The sequence below is a fragment of the Rhinolophus sinicus genome, linkage group LG07, assembly GCF_036562045.2.
Source record: "Rhinolophus sinicus isolate RSC01 linkage group LG07, ASM3656204v1, whole genome shotgun sequence".
Taxonomy (NCBI): Eukaryota; Metazoa; Chordata; class Mammalia; order Chiroptera; family Rhinolophidae; genus Rhinolophus; species Rhinolophus sinicus.
This window is the reverse complement of record NC_133757.1, coordinates 96,729,684-96,754,874: the sequence shown is the minus strand read 5'-3', so window position 1 is coordinate 96,754,874 and position 25,191 is coordinate 96,729,684. Positions and strand designations below refer to the sequence as shown.

The following is a 25,191-nucleotide window of genomic DNA, read 5'->3' as shown; positions in this document are numbered from 1 at the left end:
CATACAACCCAACAATCCCTCTTCTGGGTAGCTACGAAAAAAAAAAATCTGAAGACATTTTCTAAACCGAAAGGAAACAATAAAAGAAGGAACACTGGGACATCAAGAAGGTAGAAAGGAAACAGTAAGTGAAAATATGAGTAAATACAATAATAGATTTTTCTTCTTATCTTGAGTTTTCTGAATTATATTTTACAGTTGAAGCAAAAATTATAACATTGATGGGGGATAAAAAGTAACAAATAAAGAAACATTTTAAAATAAATTCACTGTCAGAAATTAAGACTGGTAACATTTAATGTTGTCTAATACTCTTTCTGCGGGCACATGACTTGATATTAATACTTTGTAAAGATGATTTGTTAGGATATATAAAAATATAAAATTCATTTATCCTTCAATGCAGCAATTCTACTTCTAGGAATTTACATTACTAATGTGTTCATGTGTACATAAGACACAGGTTTTGCACTCCAAATTCACCCTTTTGCAAATCAAATCCACCCTTTTGAAAATAAAATTCACCTTTTGCAAATCAAATTCATCCTTTTGTAGATCAAACTTTTCCACAAAAATATTTTCTTAATCTTTGTAAAAAAATATATCCAATGTTAAGTTATTATTAAAATTAAACATTTTATTGCATGTATTTAATAATAAACAAATTACTTATTTAACATCAGAAATACTTATTTACTTATATGTATCTTCATTTATAATGGTCCTCCTGCTGCTGCTCGTGGTAATTTCATATTCAAAATTCATAAAATAATTATGACAATCTGTAGGAGTAATAGTTGCAATGGAATTATTAATAACATCCACTAAATGTTCATGGTTTGATGGATCAGCCAAAATATTTCTTGCACAGAACTTAATGTCTGAAAAAACTTCTTCAATGGGGTTCATCATTGGAGAGTATGGTGGTAGAAATAATAAAGGGTGTCTTGTCTGACCAACAAGATCACGTACTTCCTGGGTTTTGTGGAGGCTGACATTGTCCAAAACAAACCACACTTTTTCCAGATAATCTTCATCCAATTTCTGCAATAATCTCTGAAGAAATTTGCAAAAAATATTTGAAGTAACTGTATAATGTGCAATTACTTCATGCCACACCAATCCCTGAATGTTTATTGCTGCAATTTAGAGAAACATTTCATCCTCTAACCTTTGGCATGGTCACAGGAGTTGGTGTACATATTTCGATCTCACCTTTGTTTTTCAAAAATTAAGTTCTGCACAAGAAATATTTTGGCTGATCCATCAAACCATGAACATTTAGTAGACCTTATTAATCATTCTGTTGCAACTATTACTCCTACAGATTGTCATAATTATTTTATGAATATGTATATGAAATTGCCATGAGCAGTGGCAGGAGAACCATTATACATAAATGAAGCTATAAGTAAGTAATTCTGATGTTAAATAAGTATTTTGTTGATTATTAAATACATGCAATAAAATATTTAATTTTAACAATAACTTCACATTGGATTTATTTTTATTACAAAGATTAAAAAAAATTTTTGTGGAAAAATTTGATCTGCAAAGGATGAATTTGATTTGCAAAAGGATGAATTTGACTTACAAAAGGGTGAATTTGGAGGGCAAAATCTACACATTTACAAAGATGGCCACTGCACCACTGAAATAGCAACAACAAAAAAGGCCTTATATATTCCAAGAACAAGGCAGAACACACTGATAGTCCCATATCATGAAATATTCTGCATGAGATAGACCTAAATGTATTTATAAGGAAAAGCTTCCAAATATATTTCAATTTAAGAGAAATGGTTTATGTTTATTTTTACTTAAAACACTCTATATATGTAAGCTTAACTGTATGTAAAAATACACATATATGTAAATCCATGCAAGAAGTTGAGAAGGATGCCTAACAATTGGTAGAGAATAGCCAGCTATTGAATGAGCGGTTGAATTTGGGTAGGAGTAAAGGTGAACTGTAGATTTTACTATATCTGAGTTTATATTGCGTGAATTTTTCAGGAAGACTTACGTATTGCTTATAAATTGGATACATGCATTTTGTGATGGAAGCTCTTAACCTGAGTTCATGATCCTTGACTCCTCTTTGCTGTGAATTCATGATGGATATCAGGGGATCCATGACAGGGTGCAAATAAAGCAAGTTAAATTTTTATCCTGCTAATTGAAAATTAACTTTGTGAAAGATATGATTTATTTTCCTTGTGAGGCACTGTTTCATTTCAGATAGATTTTGGGTAGCATAGGTTGCAAGAATATATCATCAGGTAGCATTGAATAATGATTTTGCAGTTATAATATTGAGACTATTTCCATTGATAGAATTGAAATGCAATGTGTGTGTGTGAGTTCTATATGATTATGGATATTTCGTTGTTTATATCAAGTCTTATTGGAATTGGAAAATGGTGCCATCCATTATGAATTGCTCAGATTTCTTCTAATATTTTGAGGAAAGTTATGGAATAATTCAGAATTGCATTTTTGTCTTTTGATTTGAATTTAGATGAAGCAGATGATGTCTCTTAGCTCGCAGTTTTTGTTTGCTATATCCTGGCTCACACGATCAAAGACTAAATTTGTTTCTTGTGAGTTGTTTTTGGAAATTTCACCGGACTTTGAAATCTTCAGTTGGCAAACAGTTTCTTTGTTAACAAAAGTTGTGCTAGGGGAAAAAAATCTCGTTCAATTTACAAATGGAGCATCTGTGATGTTTCATGAGAGATCTGGCTTTCCGGCTTGTTTAAAGAAAGAAGCAGAATGTCCTGGCAAACCTGACCTGTTAAACGTATCCACTTGTCTTACTTTCTCCTTAAACCCACTAAAACCAAGAAATTAACTGAATAAGGAATAAAATGACATTAACACACAGGAGGATGAAAGGAATGGGAAAGGAGATAGCAACAAATGAATAACGAAAACATATTTTAGGAAGCTTGAAAATGAATTCAATTGTGAAAACCGACCTAACAGACAGAGATAGCTGAAACCTAAGCCAAAGTGGGGGAACCCAAAAGGAAGAAAATAATATCCTCAAAGTTTTAGAAATTTGAGACAGCTGGGACTTCAGAAAGCGGGGTCTAGAAAAGAGATCAAAGAAAAATAATTAATTTAAACTTTGTAGGAAGAACAGTGAGCCTTCTATTCCTCATTTTCTCGCCCATGTCCTTTAGACAGGGGCTGGCTACCTCTTGGCCTTCTGAACGGAACAGAACACTTTAGAAAGGCTGTGTCAAGAGTTTTAGGAGTAGGGACTCCAGGTACAGCTGGCATCTGTCATTAGGCATCATACTAAGACAATGAGGATCTCATAGACACAGTCAATAGTTTAGTGGTTGCCAGAGGGTAAGGGGGGTGGGGGGTGGGGGGGTGGGAAATGAGGGTAAGGGGGATCGAATATATGGTGATGGAAGGAGAACTGACTCTGGGTGATGAACACACAATGGGATTTATAGATGATGTAATACAGAATTGTACACCTGAAATCTGTAATTTTACTAACAATTGTCACCCCAATAAATTTAATAAAAAAAAGAAAAAAAGAAAATGAGGATCACATGAGGTGTGCACATTAAATGACGATACCCTTGCTCTCCCTAAAATGCTGAACGCCAGACCTAAACTTCTAGTACTGAGCAGTAGTCAGAAGACTACACCTCTGGAAACACCAACTTGCCCAATAGAAAAAAATCTACAGATACTGACATTTGAGAAACCACCAATGAAAACTCTGGGCAGCCGTGTTATCATCCTACAGTTAAGACCATTACTCAAGGAACATCGGCTACTAATTGAGCTCCAAATAGTTTTTAGTCGTTTGTTCTTATATGTAAATAGACATTTCAGGACATCCTATAATATTAAGAATAATAAAAAAGAAGCAGAGGCCAGGAGAAACATGCAGAGAAAATAAAGAAAAGAGAAGAAAATTAAAGAAACAAAAAGAAAAGAATGACTCAAGAGAAAATTCAGGGAAGAGAAAAGACCATAAAAAAAGTATGTTGGACACATAAGACAACTGCATGCATGAAATAAGATACTTCTAGGAAAGGAAAAATGGAGTCATTCAGAGCATAATACGAGCAAATAATAAACCAAAGTGGGGAAAAAAATAGTAGAATATTTGGAAGATAAAGTGAAAAATTCTCCAAAGAAGTAGAGTCAAGATACAAAGAAGTAAAACAAAAAGGTACAAAGAACTAGAAAATAGGAGAGAAATGATACGAAAATCAGAACATCAGCACAGGTTCAACATCTGATCAGAAAGGAATAAAGGAAAAATGAAAGGCGGGGGCGGAGAGAGAGAGAGAGAGAGAGAGAGATTTTCTATGCAAAACAATAAATTGATAGATTATCCGCTGTGTTTAACTACTGAGAGGAACTTTGTAGCTCTGATAGGGAGTTCGTACAATTTAAAATAATAATAGGGAATTGAAATTAAGTGTTTGTTAAAATGAGACAATTATTGACACTAAGAAAAACAAAATGTTATACAACAGCTGTAATTATAGCAAAGTACTAAGTTTAACCATGAGCAATAATTACATAGTCATAACGTGTAAGCACTGACTATTAATTTAGCTATAAATGTTTATATAGCTATCTTTTAAGTGGAGAGCTCAGTGTACATGGAGCATGGTATAAAGAGAAATAAATTCCAATCTTCCCTTGTAGGAAATTAATAGACAATTTCACAAATTTAAAAATCAAGCATAATATTACAGTAATTTAGATATATGAATGTAAATTTTAGATAAATATCTAGTGAAAGGCTACCTCTGAGGAGTTACAAGTGGAAGTAGGGATGGATAGGCCAAAGGCACAATTGTTCTGTTTTTTATATGCTTTATATAACTGTTTGAACCATTAAATGATATACATGAATTATATTGATAATTTTTAAATGAAGTACTTTTAAGTGAGGGTTTTGGAGCCTGACAATGACTCCAGATTTTCAAGTTTGGTATTGATTTTACTCTACTTGTAAAGCTAGCCTATTACTTATTTCATGGGTACTGACTGGGCACACAAGACTCCTGGGTCAGAGACAGAGGAATTTATTACTTAGCGCAGGCAAGCAACACAAGCATCAGCATATTTGCCTTATTTCTCCTTTGTCCTCAAGTCTCATTGGAACAATGCAACAGGCCCAGAGGGATATAACACACACCGTGGGTCTGGGTCACAGCTGTGGAACACGGAGTTGGGGGAATCCACTGCTTTTATAGCAAGATATAAGCAAGCCTTCTCTTTGTCCAGAGGAGCAATGTTATCTCATCTCTCAAAATTAGCAGCTGCATAATCAACCCGAGAAATTGGAAAGGAATAGTTGAGGCCTTGTTGTCTTGATACCCTCAGCAAGAGGTACACTACGGAACAGAAGCGGCCCAAGAAGGGCTGTCTCCCAATCCAGAGCCAAACTCTACAATTTACCACCTGTGATCTCTGGCAAGTTTCTTGTGAAAGTCTCATTTTTCTTATATGCATGATAGTGAAAATATTAATTCTCTTGACCTTGAAAGAATGTATGAAAAGCACCCAGCATAGTGCCAGGCATGGAATAAGCACTAAAGTTGTTAATGTTACCTTTCTAAAAAGAAAACAAAAAAACAACAACAAAACCAAATGAAAAACTAAAACACAAAACCAAAAAAATAGCTTAAATTCTGGTATTTTCCAGAATCCACAAATTAGCCCTGCAAGGGCACTGGCAAGTTGTTTATCTAAGCCTCAGTTTTATCACTTGTAAAATGGGGATAGTAATAGCCTCATCACAAGGTAATGGAAGCACATCCTAGACAGTTAAATCTTATCTACTGCTTACTTTACTATATTAGTAACACATACTAATACCACCAACTTTTCTACTTACGTTACAGAAGTATTGTTACATTAAAAATCAAATAGCAAGAAGACAGTTTATATCAAAAATGTTATGCATAGTGACTTGTCTAAGATCATAATGCAATTTCAGCTTTTACTGAAGCTAAGTATAATCACTCGGAAATTCAGTTGTGAAAAGAATTAAAGTTTACTTGTACAATAATATATTAATTTTTTGAATACAGTCAGGCATTAATTTAGAAATAGGAAAAGCAAACTTATTATTTCAAAAGATGGTGTTTATTCAAGGGAAATCAATTTATAATGCCAGAAAATCTATTATAAGGAGAATTTTGCTTGTGTGTGATTATGTATATTTTTCTGAAGAGGCCATAGTTTATATCAGCTTCCTAAAGGGAGCACCATCCATGCTGAGGTTGCATTGGTGATGGGTTGATTAGCTTTATGATATCTCTATAATCAGACGACAACAAAATTCCAAATTAGAACACTAGTTCTAATCTCCCTTCTAGCGTTCCCACAATTTAATCTCTCCTGAGGTTTACTTACTCTTTGTAGAGTCATTCATAATTAAAATACCAAATAACTCAAGTAAATATATTAAAAAAACCTGGGGAAATTCTTTATATTTTCTAAAGTTTAATTACTTTCTCTTATTTCTTCTGGGAGAATTATTTGTGTATATTTTACTTTAAATTTAATAACGAATAGGGGATGAAATGTTCTAATAGTGCATAAAATGTTCATTTATTGTGTTACAAAAACATAAAATTTAAGAAGTCGCATTAATTACAGAACCCATTTTCGTGAAAAATGTCTCACTGCCCTTGAAAGCAATATACTTAAAACTTAAGAGCATAGAATGTAGAGCTAGACCCTCAGGGTTGCAAATTCAGCAATTTCTGCTTTGTAATGTAAGGTGAGTTAACCTCTCAATTTCCTAATCTCTGAAATAGGGATAATACAGTTTACTTGTCTTATAAATTTGTAGTAAGAATTATATATATATATATATATATATATATATATATATATATATATATATATACAGTATTTAAAATAATTCCTACCACATAGTAAGCACAATAAATGTATATTACCTATTATGCCATTACAGATAATATTTCAAAGATGAAATTAATTATGATTCAATTGTTCTTAATAAATTTAGAAATATTAGGAACTAATTAAAATACTTATTTTCATAGCCTAAAATGGAGTCAGAAAACATTTTTTAAAATACTTTAATTAATGATTGAGATAGACACCATACTCTAGGCTATGCTTGCTTGCTTGCTCCAAAATGGGCGACACTTCCATTTTAATGAGGTCAATTGTTTGTCACAGATTATAGTCCTCTTTTTTAACATCACTACTTCACCAAGCCAAGACTTCTTAGGAGAAAATAAAAAACGTCGTATCTTGTTTATGTGTCTTGTCTCAGAAAGAGAACTTAGTGTCCTCTCTTACACAAGAAAATATTCATTTCCAAAACAGTAGAGTGTGATTAATTGTCTTTTGATTTCATTTTCTTTTGATGTGGTCAGGACAAATTACAATTTATATGTAATGTTTTGATGAAGAAATTCAGTATCACACTCACCAAGCTGACACATATTTTTTTATCCATATGCTATTAAAGAAGCAATTGTATCATGCCTTAAACAAAAATAAAATGTCAATAAATAAATGTTTTTCAGGATATGATTTATGACAAGAGTTCCACAAACAGTGTTTTTCTTTCCCAAATAATTCCTTTCAAGCACATTTTTTTTTAAAGAATTATGTAATGTCCCTCATTTTATGCCAGAAAAATAGCCAGGATATGAATTTGACATCACACACATGGTGAGAGCCTGGAAAAGATTCTGAGAATGCTATTTACTTCCGTACAAAAGGTCATAGAATTAATTCTTCAAGCCAACATTTGAAACTGGCTGGTCAGAGAGCCTTGGATGTCTGGAAAATTAATGTGCGTATGTTCAAAATGTACTTGTGCATACACCGCTAATAAACCCTTTCACAAGACAGAGAACATTGTGTCCAACTGATTTTTGCAATTGCCTTTTTAAGAGAGAACTTTGCAAATCTACAAGATCATACTTACAGGCTCATTTTACCTAGCTGAGCCAGGAGAAAATTGCTTTTGAAGCATGAATTCTATGCATTATTTTAGTGTGTTATGGAATATGATGTGAATGAATTGTCAAATGATCCTCTGGGAAGCTTAAAAATTCAGCAGCTTCACCTCTGTTCATTTATGTCTCTCAAACTATGTTAATTGGATCTTACCAAGAGTATTCACTGTAAAACATACATCCTTATAACTTTATGTATATGGTCTGTAAAAAAATGCCATTTTGGAGAATGTGGTTACATTTACTAGGGCTGATGATTATTTTTTGTTAAAACTTAAATTGTTTTTACATGTGATTTAACTCAGTCATCCTATATAATTTTAGGAAGGGAAAGATGGGAAAGTCTGGGGTTGGTAGAATGTATTAGTAATCCTTAATAACTAATATTTATTGAGCGTTTACTGTGTGTCAAGCACTTGTCTAAGCACTTGACATGTATTAACTCATTGTACTGCACACAACATCTCTCCAGAGTAGACACTATTATTATCTTCAGTTTAAAGATGTGAGAACTGAAATTTAGTCAGGTGAAGTAATCTGCCTACTGTCATAAAGTTTAGGTAAACACATCTACCTAGGGTGCTCATTAATACACTGAATTTTACTGGGAATACTTTTAATAAAAGGAGCTGGCTAGAGACTTCTCAGAAAAGAATTTTGTTTGAATAAACTTGGGTTTGTTTGGATCTGGGCCTCCTTTTCTCAGGTCCAGGAACTATAAATTCTGGGTAATCCCTGAAGATGTCTTGCTAATAAAGTATTCCAATAAATAAATACTCCAGAGTGATGAATGATCTGGAATGACAATACACAAATACTTCCTGGAAGGGGGACAAAAATGAGTGGAGGGCTGGTATATACCATCCAAGTCATCTCACTTTGTGTGAAGCCAAATCAGGAGTTTGGTGATCCTGGAATGATGTCACACATATTCTAGAGGGCTATTTCTTGACCCTGATAAGACCTGGTGACATGTCCTAATCCCACAGCAGGAAACTCCACTCTAATAACTAGACCTCCAGATTCAGAGTTTACTCCTCTGCTAAATATTGATGGATGGTTATTGACAACTCGTTCAGTGTAGTTAGAAAGATGACTGAAAGTTACCACTCAGGATTGCTTCTCTGCACCCTGCCTTTCCACATTCAGAATACCGATTCCCTGGATACTCTTGCTTCCTCAAATATGCTGTCCATGTGATTTGGGGGAAGTGTGTCTTTTGGCATTTGGTATTAATTTTATAAAACTCACTCACAAATTTGTTTTTTGAGGGTCTCTTATGGAAATACAGACTTCTTTGAGACATCTACAGCCCTCTCTTTCAGATTGACATTAACGCTTTCCTGCCCAATGGATCTCAAGAATTTTCCAATGGATGTGCAAACATGTATAATGCAACTGGAGAGCTGTAAGTATGAACAGCTTACTTTTTCTGAAGACTTTTTAAAATATAGTAGCTATAAACGGTTTTTAATGTATTCTATAGATAATTTATTTTGTAATTTTTTTACCTGACCATTACCAAGTAAGCATAGGATCTTTCACCAGGTGTTGACAGTAATGTCTACACACACTCTACACTATGATAAAGAAATAAATTGAGGACCTCAGAATAACAGTTTTTAAGCTTGAAAAGCAGATTTATGTCTCTATAAAAATCATCAAAGGTAAAAGGATAATAATCATTAAAAACACAGTACCATTTTTAAATTAAGTGCCTACATATATTATTTTGCATATATTATTTCTCATACACATAACCAGGATATCGTTACCTCCATGTTTCTAGGTGTGAAATGGTCATTTTGAGCAATTAAATATTGTGCTCTGACTCATGAGGTTGTAACAACAAACCATCTGACTCCAAAGTCTGTACTTTGAACGATTATGCCGCCCTTCAGCTAATATTTATTCAGAGTGTACTCTGCTGGGTATGTTATTCTGCTATTTCAGGAGAAAAGAAATTTCTCACCCTTTGTCAGAGACTTATCCAAGCTTACAGACATTCCTTTAAATATGTTCTTTCAAAGTGGATCCATATGCATCTCTGATTAATATCAAAACATAAAAACTTCACGTCCTTCTATTTCTCTGAACTTTTCTATATCATCAACCCTAAATTAATTGGTTTGATTGCTTAAGGCCATACACAAAGTAAGTATTATGTAACATTTTTTCTTGTGGTACTGTTCTATCTGAAACAACAATAAAAGTCTGTTTTCATATATTCCTTGAGGAGTATTTGAAGGTGGATCTTCAGACTTGCGGGCCTCAGAGGCAAGGTTTGTAGTGTGGTGGAGTTGTCACTAGATGGCGTCCCTACTTCATGGGGGACTACAGCCATCCCTGTACGTTGGTTTCTCTTAAAATAAGGAAGTGGAAATGTCCATTTCTCTGATAATAACACCTTCTTGTTAAATTTAAATGAATTACTTTTATAAGTAGTTCTTATAGAGTAAGCATACCCATGGATAAAGTACTAAATTAAATGAATAGAAAATAAAATAATCTAGTGTTAGTTGGGGGAGCTGTTTAGCAATAAAAATGGAAAGGGGCAACAAAAGATTCCCAGCAGTGTAGAGTTTTTATCCATACTACAAAGACATTTTGGGGACAGGCTGACTCTGTATCTTGGTTGCAAAATTAGGTTCATAGGAAGGTATTGAGAAAAAAATCATATACAAAATAGTCTAAGAGAAACTCGTGTCCTAATTACTAAAGCAGGAGATGCTGGATATTATCCAATACACAGTGAGGAGCTGTTCAAGATTTAGGAGGAAGAACATGATTTGGTTAATATTATGCTCTTAAAGAGTCTTTCAACTAAATGAACCGAGGTTATTTAGGAAGTTTTCATAATATTCCAAGATAATGATAGTAGACAATATTATAAAAGAATAAAATTAGGGACAAAGGGGAAATGAAGTAGAAGGTAGAAACGATAGCGGCTGTACTGTATGGGAGGCAGCAATTTTATCTTTAGCCTCTTAGACTTTTTTGGCTGTGCCTGAAAATGAAAAAGACATGAAGCAGAGTAATGGGAGAAAGGGATACCAATTTATTTAATGTAAGTTTTATGTAACATGGAATCCTTCATACGGAAATGAAGACTCAAAGGAGTGGCAAAAACTAAATGCTCTTATACTATGTTGAGCAAAGGAAAGCAATTGTGGGAAAGTAACTAAACTATGTGGGGAGGCTCAAGGAAGATAAGAATTATTTTAACAAGATCTGTTTGTAAGAATTCTGTAGACTTTGATTCCCTGTTGAAGAATTTTGTTTGTTTGTTTTCTTTTTTCCTGGTACAGGGAGCACATCTTTCACATGAGAGTTTTTATCTCCTGTTTTAAGGAAGAAAAGGGGGAGATTAGAATGTCCTTGTTGCATCTGCTGTTTTTCATGCCTTTAGTTCAAAATAATCCTTATGTTAAAGTGGCATATTTTGGGGTGGCATATTGTGCCACCCTTCATTCACTTCCATACAAAGTGGATATAAAGGCTCTAGCACCGATGCGTCAGAGCAGGGCTTAGCTAAATAGAATCATATTGAAAATATTGGCAAAGAAAGAAAACCTAGATAAGAAGTAAATACTGATAAATCTAATCTTAATATATTTGAGATTAATATATTAATCTATTAATCTCAATCATAATGTATTAAGATTGATAAATCCAATCTTAATATATTTGCGAAATTTAGGTATAAAGCCAAAGCGAGGAGTTAGAATTGAGGATACACTATTAAAAGCTGTATAGAAAGTGGTTCAAATAATAAGATGAAATTTCTGAAGGATACACTATCCAGAGGGAAACAAATGCACAAAGGACAGACTCTTAAGAAATGCCTACATTTAGAGGGTGTTGGAAAGAATTCCAGTTGTCATAGATGGTAAATTAATAGCATTCAATCTCAAAAGAGAACAGACTGGAGATCTGTTTAAAAGTACCAAATGCTGTGAAATGTTTTTTTAAAAGGTGATTGAAAAAGGAGCCATTGTTATTAATGACAAAGACACATGTCATTAGAATGGTGAGGGTCAAATCTGTATTAAAAAGTTTGAAAAGTGCATGATGAGAAAGTGAGAGCAGTGAATAAATCTATTATTCCCTGAATGTTAGTTATTTTTTTATTAAATTTATTGAGGTGACATTGGTTAGTAAAATTATTTAGGTTTCAAGTGTACAATTCTATAATATACAACCTAATCTATACGCGTATATTGCATTGTGTGTTCGTCACCCAAAGTCAAGTCTTACTAAAGAAAAATGAGAAAGAATACCAGGTCTGAGGGATAGCTGGGTCACTGGACTTTTTTTTTTAGAATAAGGAAAGTGTACTGGGCTATTTTGCAGGACGCAAGTGCTGACATAACAAGACCTTTGATTGTTTCTGTCTTTCCCAGAACATTTCCAAATCGAATCAAAAACTCATCTTGGGAAAACAGAGGCTCTTGTCCTCTCCCCCTTGTTTCTTAATTTCTTTATCGGGACTGAGTAGATTGTCTGACATGTCCCTTTCATATTTGAATCATTAAACACTTCCAGCCCTCTTATTAGAAATTAATTTGGCACACAATAGAGATACCGTTTGTTAATCTCCTTTAATATATACTAAAATCCTGTCAAAGCAGAAACTACGGAAGTCAAATTCTTCAAGGTGATTTTTTTAAACTGAATTACCCGCATTTTTTAAAAATAATGGCTTAAAGTGACAAGTTAAAAGATTTAAAAGATTTACTGATATATCCCCTGGCTCAAGGGAAGTAAGACAAAAAATAAACATGTGGGATTACATCAAACTAAAAAGTTTTTTCACAGCAAAGGAAACCATCAATAAAACAAAAAGGGACCCTACTGAATGGGAAAAGATATTTGCCAACGATATATCTGATAAGGGGTTAATATCACAAATTTATAAAAAACTCACTGAACTCAACTCCAAAAAAGCAAACAACCCAATTAAAAAATGGGCAGAGGACATGAAGAGACATTTTTCTAAAAAGCACATACAGATGGCAAACAGATATGAAAAAATGCTCAAACTCACTAATCATTAGAGAAATGCAAATAAAAAGCACAATGAGATACAACCTCACCCCAGTCAAAATGGCTATCATCAACAAATCAACAAACAACAAGTGCTGGTGCGGATGTGGAGAAAAGGGAACCCTTGTGCACTATTGGTGGGATTGCAGATTGGTGCAGCCACTATGGAAAACAGTATGGAGGTATCTCAAAAATCTGAAAATAGAACTACCTTATGACCCAGCAATTCCACTCCTAGGTATCTATCCGGAGAAATCCAAAACTCTAATTCAAAAAACTTTATGCACTCGTATGTTTATTGCAGCACTATACACAATAGCCAAGACATGGAAACAACCGAAATGCCCATCGGTAGATGACTGGATTAAGAAACTGTGGTACATTTATACAATGGAGTATTACGCAGCCATAAAGAAGAAAGAATTTTTACCATTTGCAACAACATGGATGGACTTAGAGAACATTATGTTAAGTGAAATAAGTCAGACAGAGAAAGACAAATACCATATGATCTCACTTATATGTGGAATCTAAAGAAAAGAATAAGTGAATGAACTAATCAGAAACAGTTTTGGAGACATAGAGGAAAAACTGAGGGTTGCTATATGGGAGGGGGGGTAGGGACAAGGGGGAACATGAGGGGATTAGAAAACAGTCAGTAACCAAAAGATGGCCATGGGGTTTGAAAATTAATTTGGGGAATGTAATCAATAATGTTGTAAAGATTTTGTAGGGTATCCGATGGACACTTGTCTCATTAGGGAAACCACCTCAGGGATGATGTAGATGCCTGATCACTGCATTGTACACCTGAAGCTGAAGCTGAACAATAATGAATGTCAACTACAAGTTTGTATATATATATATACACACACACATATATATGTATATATATATGTATGTACTTATAAGAAGCAGAGTACAGCGTTAGGAATAGAGACAGTGGAAATGTAATGGCTCTATGCAATTTCAGAGGGATAGTGGATGGGGGAGGGGGGTTCACACAGTGTGAGGGATATAAAAAATAAACATCTAAGTAAAAAAAAAAAAGTTTCCAATTAAATATTTTGCATATCTCCTTTGGAACACCTATTTATCTGTAGATATGAAAAAATGAAATTAGAATGTCTAAAGCAATGTTTTAAATGATAATCAACATTATTTAAAAAAAAATTTAAAAGAATTTAATCTACTGGGAAGCAAGAGCTTTCAGGAACCTAGTGTTGATTTGAATGAATTCTGACTGCAAAGGGAGAAAAAGAAAATACTGAATAAGGTTGAGAGGTGTGAAAAATAAGCGAAAATTAAGCAAAATTTAAAGGCAAAGATTTTAATGCTTTATGATGATCCAACTTTCTTAAATTCAATAAATGTTCAATAGTGTATGTCAATGGTCAGGACTGTTCTGAGTGACCTGGGGAATGTTCATTCATTTAAGCATCAACTGAGAAATATCTATCAAATACCTAATATATGCCATGTAATATTTTGGGTGACAAAACAATAAATAAAACACAAAAGTCCCTGTTTTGAAGGACATCCAGAACTAGTCGAGAAGTTAGTTATGCAAATATAAAAATTCTATTAAAGATGATAAGCATATGTTAATGGCATACTGTTAGCACAAAGGAGAAAGTGACTAAGAGAACAGGACTAAGAGTGGATAAATAACTTATAAAATCATTTTGTCTCCACTAGCAAATCACGCCACACCCCCAAAAGTGTACATTCATGACTTGGATTTAAAACGCTGGATGATACAAATTCCTACTGTAGGGAAAAGAAAGTTACTGGGAAGAGGCATGCAGCGAGAATCAGAGGAAGTTTCATGATAGAAATTGATGGAAAAACAAAAACAAATATGAGCTAAGGATAACACCGAAGAATAAAAATGGATTAAATAACTTGGAAACCAGAACTGAAAAATACTAATTCATCAAACGGAATGTGAGAAAGGAAAAAAATAGAATAAATTAAAATATGGTACATATGAAGCACAGAAAGAGCAAAAATAGTTCTCCATATTACCATAATTAAAACAAATGCAGAGGGTTGAATTTACACATTAAAATAAAGAAATTCTCAAAGTAGATGCTAACAAATATTAAGATACAACAATATGTTGTCAACTAAAAACTTTTGTAAAACACCATGCAAAAAACTTGGGAAGAAAAAGATAGAAAAATCCATATCAAAGAAATGTGTCTAAAAAGTCAAGGACAATAATTTCAATATTAGAAAAAAATTACAGGAAAAAAAATCATAAAACAAACACTTGAGTAACACGCTGGTAAAGAAACAATGTGTAAATAAGCTATAATGATTATGGAAACGTCTTTCATATAACTTCCAAATATGTAAAACAAAAGCAGGCAGAACTATGATTAAAAAAAAAAAATAGATAAATCAATAGCTTATTTGAAAGTACAGGTACAGGGCCAGCCCGGTGGCTCAGGTGGTTAGAGTTCCATACTCCTAACTCCAAAGGCTGCTGGTTCGATTCCCACATGGGCCAGTGGGCTCTCAATCACAAGGTTGCTGGTTCAACTCCTCGAGTTCCGCAAGGGATGGTGGGCTCCGCCCCCTGCAACTAAGATTGAACAAAGCACCTTGAGCTGAGCTGCCACTGAGCTCCTGGATGGCTCAGTTGGTTGGAGTGCATCCTCTCAACCACTAGGTTGCCGGTTTGACTCCCGCAAGGGATGGTGGGCTGTGCCCCCTGCAACTAGCAACAGCAACTGGACCTGGACCTGGAGCTGAGCTGTGCCCTCCACAACTAAGACTGAAAGGACAACAACTTGAAGCTGAACGGCACCCTCCACAACTAAGATTGAAAGGACAACAACTTGACTTGGAAAAAAGGCCTGGAAATACACACTGTTCCCCAATAAAGTCCTGTTCCCCTTCCCCAATAAAATCTGTAAAAAAAAAAAAAAAAAAAAAGAAAAAGGAAGCACAGGTACAAATATTTGAACAAAACAATTTAGTAATTTATAGATAGAGAGAAAACTCGTAGTTTCACTTGTTTTTAGCATACAAGAACATTTATAAAAATTATGTTGTAAGCCAAAAAGGAAGCTTTAATAAATAAGAATCAACACATGATGGAATGTGATCTCTGACTAAAATGCAATGTAATCAATAGCAACATAAAATCACTATAAATTACTATATATTAACATAAATTATACATTACTATACAATAATGTATCTGGAAGTTAACAGCACATACTAAATTACTATTTAAGAAAAAAATAAAGAAAAACATGGTACTAAATGACAATGAAAGCACTAAGTATCAAAATTTTTGATACACTGCTAAAGCAGTGTTTTGTACTAAAAATATTGAACTATGCTTTCCTTTCAAGAAGACCAAAAAAGAATAACAATAATCAAACAATCAGATAAAAACCCAAAGCTGGTACTTTGAAAAGTGTAAGAACCTAGACACACCACTGGAGAAACTCTTCAAGGAGAAAAAAAAAAAATTAGGTTGCATGTGAAAAATAGAGTGAAGAGATGGAAATAATAGTAGAGGTGCCAGATTAAAAAAAAATAAAAGAAAAACCTGAGCAACTCTCTCTTCTCCAGTCATAGTCAGTTATCTGGCCTTAGAAAAGAGTATCAGGCAAAAGCTTTATTTGAATAAGGGAATGAAAAGTAATCCACCTAGATAGCTAAGTTCATCATTAATTCATGAGAAGTTCAAAAATTTGAGACAATAATGAGGAAAACAGAACACTTGGAAGAAGACTTTTTCAATGACTTGCATGAGTTAAGCATAAAGATGATTCTGCCAAGATTTTCCCCAACTGTGAGGACTGAATGTTGCTTCATTTATCCACATTAGAAGAGAGCAGGTGACTTAGGGAAAAAGTGGCTCAGAAGCTGACTTTTGCTTAAACATGTTGTTTATTGTGAAAATACATTATTTAATTATAAATTTATTTTAGATTATGGGATATTTTGCAGTGGCTTACATTAGGAATGGTTGTGTAAATATAGAGAAATAAAGTTAGAAATATTGCTTGAAGACAAGAATAGAAGTGAGAATTGTGAATATGGTATTACAGATGGAGACCAAAGAAAGCAAAAGAAAGACAACATCTCCGAGTTTAAGAAAAATGGGGACAGAAGGAAAGAGTAAAATGGAGAAAGATAATGAAAAACTCTTTGTGGCATTTTAACAATATGTTTCATTAGAGGTTATTTGGCAAATATGATTAAGCTGGTTTATTCATGGAGAGCAGATTCATATAGCGCTTACACTGAATTTCAAAAAAATTAGAAAACCAAATTACTTTTTTCAATGCTTAAGTATAAGTAAAATTTATTAGCTGCAATTCGAATGGTGTTTATCACGATGATCTATTCTGCTGCCATTTAAAATCAAAATGAAATAACCACAGTAAAATTGAAACTTAGATTAACCTAGAAAGCTAAATCTCATCACTGAGAATTCCACTGAAGCCAAAGGAGAAAATGTGGCCTTATTTATATGTTCCAAGTTCAGACATTTCCCTTATCAAATCTAAAGGCCTGCCCCATAGTGTGCTTTATCTTCAAATCTCAACAGAGTTTTACCCGACTGCTTTTATGAAAGTTAGAGTTTCAACATACTATTTATTTCCCGGGTCTAGGACATCCTTTATTCAACAAAACAATTCTGGAATAAATACTGTGAATGCTTGCTTTTGGGTGTAAAGAGATGGTGTTAGTTGCATTGATTTCTCATTCCTTCTAATACACATTTTTTATGCTCAAGTTCAGCCTGAAAATATAGGCCAATTACCATAACTATGTGCAGCTCAGTAGAAGCTTAATAAAATGTCAATAAAAATATTAAATATTAACTTATATATGCTACGGAGAGAATTCTGCAACGTAGCCAAGCTTTCCATGAAATGCTTTACTTAATTTTTAAAATAGTGTGTAACTTTCTTGTGCAATTGCTTTTGGTAATATGTAAAACTGAGTGATGTTTCTAGAGAAGATAAGCTAAATATTAAAGTGATCACTAACCTATCTTCTCAGGACTAAATTGTTATTAGTTTACTGACATTTAGGAGCCACTGCATGATCTTACCCTCTCTCTTTTTTAATTAGCTAAGTAAAATAAAGCACAAGGCTATCTTTTCAAAAGACAGATTTTCATTGATATCCCAGTTTCATTTATAAATGCATCTTGTTTGTTTCCTTCATAAACAGCTAATCTATGAGGGAAGGAAACGGCTTATATTACGACTTAGACTATGCCCCTAAGGAATTAAACAGAGCAAATCAATGTGCAGAAATAGGGGTAAAGAAAACTAAAGGTTTAACTTCAAGACTTTAATTTTTTCCATAAGGGAAATTTCTAAATAGGCAAGTTTTTCCCCAGGTGAAAAGGAGGAATGAAGGATATTTTTAATCTTGGAAGAATATTGACTATCTTCTTAAAGTCATAAGAAAGCGATGTTGTTTATTAAAAGACAAAGATGACATAGGAAACAAATTATCACTATATTCATAAAGGGTCTAATTATGTATTTCATATCCAAACAGGAATGTAGGTAACAAAAGAGGAAAACTTATCCAATGTAAGAAGGTCAAAGAAATTTTAATTATTCCAATTGGAAAAGAAAATACAAGGAAATAATTTGGTGAAGAACTCTTTTTCCACAAAGAACAGCCCACATCCCTAAAATTACAGAAAGAGCGCCAATCTAAAAAAAAAAAAAGACAGAAAATTAAAGAAACTTTAAAAATATGATTTAATAGGGCTTTGGGATAAAAAATATCCCCAATGGATGGGAGGTTTTTGCTTTTTAAATTTTCAGATTCATTTCAGAGCCACATCTGATATGACTCAGACTGGTTACTCTGGAATTTATGCTAAGACTAGTTAAGGCTAACGATAGAGTTGGGCAATGATTTTTCACAAGTATTTCCTAATAATCTCTACTGTTATTCAAGCTCTTTCATAATTTAAACAGTATGGATATTATTCAAAATAATACTATGCCTTTTGCTTGGATAGTCAGAGATACAAACAGTTCTAGTTTTCTGAGTATTTATTACTAAGCCTCTTCAGTTACAATGTTGGTTAGAAAGCAAGTTTTCCCAAGACAAGAATATTCGCTAATGAACTAGTTACTTACAAAATCACTTCCCACTTAAACATTAAATATTTCATCCTACTTAATGCCAGGACCATTCTCTCCCAATTTGTCCACATCTTTGTAGCTTGAATTTTTGTCAATTATCAGATATTCTAAACATATAACAATATAAGTAAAACATAATGTATTTACACATCTTACAAAAAGATGATGTCATAATAGTTTTATATCCATTATACATATTATATGATTTAATCCTAACCACAATTTAGTGAGATAGGTTTTATTTCCATTTTAAATGTGAGCAAATTAAAGTTTAGAAAGGTTAAGTGACTTTTCCAGTCATACAACGAGGAAGTGGGATGGAGCAAACCCCAATGAATTAATAGCTCACAAACTTATAACAAGCATCAGTTATTTTATAACCTATCTGATGATTTCCAAATATTTACAAATTGTGACTGATATTCTTAAGTCTTCAAGTTAAGTATACCCAATAATTTCACTTGTTTTCTCATATGAAAAGACTTAGAGTTCCTTCCCTGCCTATTTCCTACCCACAGATGTCTTTCCATTTATTAAAATTGGCCTAAACCAAGACGTGAAGAGTATGTCACCCCTTCTTGATGACAGTGCCAATCATTCTGGGACTTGAAGTCTAAGATCACTCAGACATTAGAAGCAGCTACAAAACACTCTCGACTGAGACCACATCTACAGTTAGCTAAGTAATACAATTAAGTTATATGTACCCCATTCCACATCCAGCTAGTTGGTTCACCTGACTAAATGCAAAGTATTTTGCCTTTGTCCCAGTTTAATATCATCTTGCTAGATTCAGTCCGTAATTCTAACTTGATGATCCATATCTTCCCAGTTAATCATCCAGAGAACTGAACAACATACTTTTAAGCACTCCCAAATGGGCAGGCCTGAGAAAATTCTGGAACAATGCACCAGAGGTATTCCTCTTGACTGATTACTACTGAAAAAAAATTAACAACGGCTCTTTAAATCAGTTGTAAATCACTTAAACACATTATTATTAACAGTATTTTGAAATTTTTGTAAGGACAACATTAGAATTCAGCAAATATCTTGCTGAAGACACTATAGTTTACCTTAATATTCCAGCATGCTTCGTAATAAGATCATGTCTTTTTCTGTGATCCTTCCATTTGCTATTTACTGGTCAGAGCTGTCACTATTTTCTTTCTTTTTTATTAGTCCCCCAACAATACCCAGTATCCTCAACCCTCATATTTGCCTCTGACTGGAAATGACTTTTCCAGAGAATGCTCCTTCAAAATTTGGGTGGCACCTTTCCCAGAGATGGCCCCAGTGTCCAATCGCAATAATTCCTTACACCATGCAGTGCGTTGCTTCTCCCCATATAAGAAAACAAATTCAGGAAAATGCACTATAATTTTAAGTGGTTCTTTAGGAAACTATATAAACTATGTAGATCCATTAATTTTTCAGAGACTCAGTTTTCTCTTTTGTAAGATAAGTGGGCTACATTAAATGATAGCTGTTTCCCTCAACTCTAAGATACCATAAATTCTTTAACTATATAAGACCAGAAAGCTAACATGTAAAATTAACAACATAGCGTCTAAAAATCATGGTGTATCTACCAAAAGGATCAAGAGGAAAACAAAACCAAACAAGTAATCAAAATAATTTCATGAATTATCTGTAATGAAGATCAAGAAGAAAGCAATCCAACCAGAAAATAAGAAAATAAACATAAGGAAAAAATAACTAATGAGAGTCTGGAGAAAACAATCTAATTTTCAAAAGTCATATAAGACTGTGATTAAATAGTTTACGGTCATAAATTGGTGAGATGAACTTCAAAACTATTTTAATACAGTACTGAAGTCAAAACTTCGGAATGTTGAATAGCGATGACAATGACCATGGCTGCTAAATTGATACCTTTTCCTCTGGGGCAACTATGGTTATAGATTTCTATGAAAGGACTCCTGCTTGTGTAGTAAGTATCCTGCTCACATTTAAGAAGTTTTTAAAGTATCTAAGGTATTTATAGACTGCCTAGTCAAGTTTCCAGGATCTCAGAAGTGCCAAGTGACCTGTTTCTTCATCACATACCCTACTTGTAGTCACTGGTTCCTAGCGATTTGTTGATTTCTCTGAGTCTGCATCAGGGTAGAAAGAAAAGTCCAGATGCAAATATGACCAAACCAAACCAAACCCAACCAAACCCAACCCAACCAAACCAAACCAAACGAAACAAAAACCCAAAAAACTATCAAATTGTTAGCACTTGGAAGGAGTAAGGAGGGTTTATATCATTTCTAGTCCCCAGGCCTGTTACAGAACTGCTGATTTAAACAAATTATAATTATAATGAATCCATAAATGTGAGGGTTTTCTGCAACATGCTCTTTATATAATAATATGATACAAATACACCATCAGTAGAGGTTACAATATTTTCTAGAAATAGTCACTTTTTGGTAAGTTACCAGTAGACTCACAAAATTTCCAAACATTGCTGTATTTGGAGCTGATGGACTGTATCTGTGAGTAGTCTGGACACAGACAATGGTAAAAATTGCACTGGATGTAATTAAAATTCTGATTGGTAGTCAGACCTTCATCTTCAGCCTAATTATGATCACTGTTTCTGTCATTTCTATTAAAAAGTAGCCATGATACATCCCTTGAATACATAAAGTTATTGGTAACTAGAGTTAGTTTTTCACTTTTACCTGAAATAATTGGCATTTAGTTATTAAGCTGCGAATTAGAACACAGAGAAAAATAGCCTGATGGTGTGGATTACAATACAATTGAATTATTTAACAAATAATTTTGTTGAATGTTTAACATGTAAGTCTCTAAAATAATATAGGGATAATTCAAACTGCATTGCCTTCTATCTGAGCTAATTGTCTTCTCCTGAGCATGTCAATGAATATATTGCAGTGATAGACATTTTATAGTATTTCACTTTGAAGAGAAATTTATAATTTTACTCTCTGGTATTTATTGAGTCATGTTAAAATGTCTTCTATTTCATAATGATACTCTTCAAATGCCTCTGGAAATAAGAATCTGATGTGGGTCTTCTTGCTATTTTTATGAATGAATTCCTTCCCTAGGATTAGCCTAATTTTTGGCTCTTGTAAATGATTAGTTACACTGAAATATCAGCACAAAAAAAACACAAAAAACCCTGAGACCAGTCAAAAGATTATTATAGTGCTTTCATATTCTCTACTCAAAACATTACATAACTTTTAGATATTGGCAAACTGATGTTGGCTCATAGAGTCTGTTATAGTTTGAGCCGATGAAATAAATTATTTCATATATGTGAGAAGATATGAACCTTCAGCCTTCTGGTAGGCAGACACAATGTTTTTCCACAAGCTGGAGTTTATTCTAAAGAGATACTCGGACAGAGCCCTCTTATAACCTCTCTGAGGGCAGAAATCCACTTAATCATATACCTTTTCCTCATAAAATAGGCTCATGATCAGGTCCTCTTCTGATTTTAGTTGAGATTTCTAATAAGAACTTGAAAACACTAGATGTTCAATGTGAGGTAATTTTGTGAGGTTTTGAGAAATGTGAACAAAGTTATCAGTGTGAATGTCATTTAAGAGATGCATTTAGGAGTCACAAATTATATTTTCACCATTGCCTTAAGCGAAACAAGGAAAAAGGTTAAATCTATGGTCTATAATAAAGGGTAATAGGCCTTCAAAGAGAAATGCATCCAAAGCACTAGTAGAATAATGATTATAGGCTAGTTACAGCAGAGAGTTTTAGAGAAAGTGCAATCACTAACAAGATAATTTAGCAGGCCTACAATTTAAATGAAACCACATGCAAAAACCTGGATTATGGTTTAAGATTACTCAAATTAAATGAGCAAACTCTAAATAAAAATGTTTTAGTTAAATATATTTTGACAGAGCAGTTGTTCTTTGTCAGGTCAATAAAATTTACTTGAGTAATATTTCTCCTGGCAATAATCAGCAAGCATGCACTATTTGAGCATTTTCTTCCTTTTGTTTTTAAAATTCCAGCTGCTAGTTAACCATATGATTTCACTCATATTTGGGATATAAATCTGAAGGCAACAAAGGAACAAGACAAACAAATAAAGAAACAAAAACTCATAGATACAGACAACAATTTAGGGTTACCAGAGGGTAAGGGGGGAGGGGTGATGGCAGAAGAGGGTAAAGGGCGTCAAATATATGGTGATGGAAGGAGAACTGACTCTGCATGGTAAACACATAATGCAATATATAGATGATGTATTATAGAATTGTACACTTGAAACCTGTGTAGTTTTGTTGACTATTGTCACCCCAATTAATTTTTAAAAAATGTGAGCATTTGCAAGCTGGGTCAAATCCAGAAATCTCAGAGTCTCTCTCTCTCTCTCTCTCTCTCTCCTCTCTCTCTCCCCCCTTCAGTTGAGAAAGTTGGATCAAATATGATTCTAGTTCCCTTGTAAAACTAAATGTGAATCTATAATTTATTAATAAACCTGAAAACTCATTTTGAACTTAAATATTTTGTCAGCCCGCATTCTCCCTTTGAATAAGTATTTTTATAGTATACTACTCATGGTATAAAGTACTAAACAATAAGCTCTTCTTTCTTCTGTAGACTTTTAAGCTACTTTTTAAACAACTAAGTATCATTTGATTTTCAAAATGACAATATAATACATTTGAATGACATCTTCAAAATCCACATGTTTGTACTGGAAAATTTGAACAATAGACTGAAAAACAAGACCATTCTTTAACCTCAACTCACAATCTTCTTCACTAGTGTTATCCACTTTCAAGTTCACCTCATGATCCCTTTTCTTTTATTCTGTGTGTGTGCACACACACACACTGTAAGATTATAAATATAAAAGACATTTCAAACATAAAAATACAGATAATTAAAAAATAGTATTTTGTATCAACCATATTAACATTGCCATTTTACTTTGGATTTAATTTTTGTCTAGTCCGATGAATGTGAAATTATATCTCATTGTATCTTTATCTCCCTGAGGTTGAACTTATTTTGGTCTGCATACCCTGTTTCCCCGAAAATAAGACCTAACCGGACAATCAGCTCTAATGCGTGTTTTGGAGCAAAAATTAACATAAAAGACTAGGTCTTATAGTAAAATGAGACCCGGTCTTATATTATATAAGACTTGGTCTTACATTGTAGCAAAATAAGATTCGGTCTTATATTAATTTTTGCTCCAAAAGATGCATTAGAACTGCTTATCCGGCTAAGTCTTATTTTCGGGGAAACATGGTACTTAGTGAACATTACTATTTCTTTTGTCTACTGTCTGTTTTAAACTTCCCTGATTTTTATATGGGATTATCTTTTAATTTTTATTTATATGTATTAATCTATATATGTTCTTGATATTTTAACTTTATATTTTTCATAGTCCAGAGGGTTTTAAATATGTATGTATATATTAAAATCTATTATTTTCTAAATATATTATGCCTTCTACATACCAAAAATACAAAACTATTATGTGTTTTAACCCCCAAATTTTATAGCACAGGATGTGTTTACATTTTAAATATAAGTAGATTGTATTTTTGTGTAACTTTTTGTAAGTGGATAAAGGTTTTTTCCCATTATTGTTTATTAAAATGTTTTCCATGTTGATTTGAAATATCATTTTTTTACCTCAATTTTTCATATATGGGGCTGAATACTGGACTTTGTTCTGTACCATTTATCTAATTGGTACAAAGATTGTATACATGAAGCCATTTAAACACCACAGTTTTATTTGTATATCTTTTTCTCTATTAGGCAAGTCTGATTCTTGACTTTTTATTTTTCAATATTGAAAGCAACAAACAAGACAAACAAATAAACAAAAAGTCATAGACACAGATAACAGTTTAGTGGCTACTAGAGGGTAAGGGGGGGATGGTAGAAGAGGATAAAGAGGGTCAAATATATGGTGACAAAGGAGAACTGACTCTGGGTGGTGAACACACAATGTGATATATACATGATGT

At 33.3% G+C, this 25,191-nt stretch overlaps 1 protein-coding gene across 3 annotated transcripts in view; it reads left to right on the top strand.

Annotated features, from left to right (window-relative positions):
* GLRA3 (glycine receptor alpha 3) overlaps window positions 1–25,191 on the top strand; it is a 152,733-nt gene that overhangs the window by 76,244 nt on the left and 51,298 nt on the right. For all 3 annotated transcript variants that reach the window (XM_074338338.1, XM_019733096.2, XM_019733097.2), the window contains exon 5: window positions 9,323–9,405. In XM_074338338.1, coding sequence (XP_074194439.1) covers window positions 9,323–9,405 — 83 coding nt within the window. The remainder of the gene's footprint in view (window positions 1–9,322; window positions 9,406–25,191) is intronic.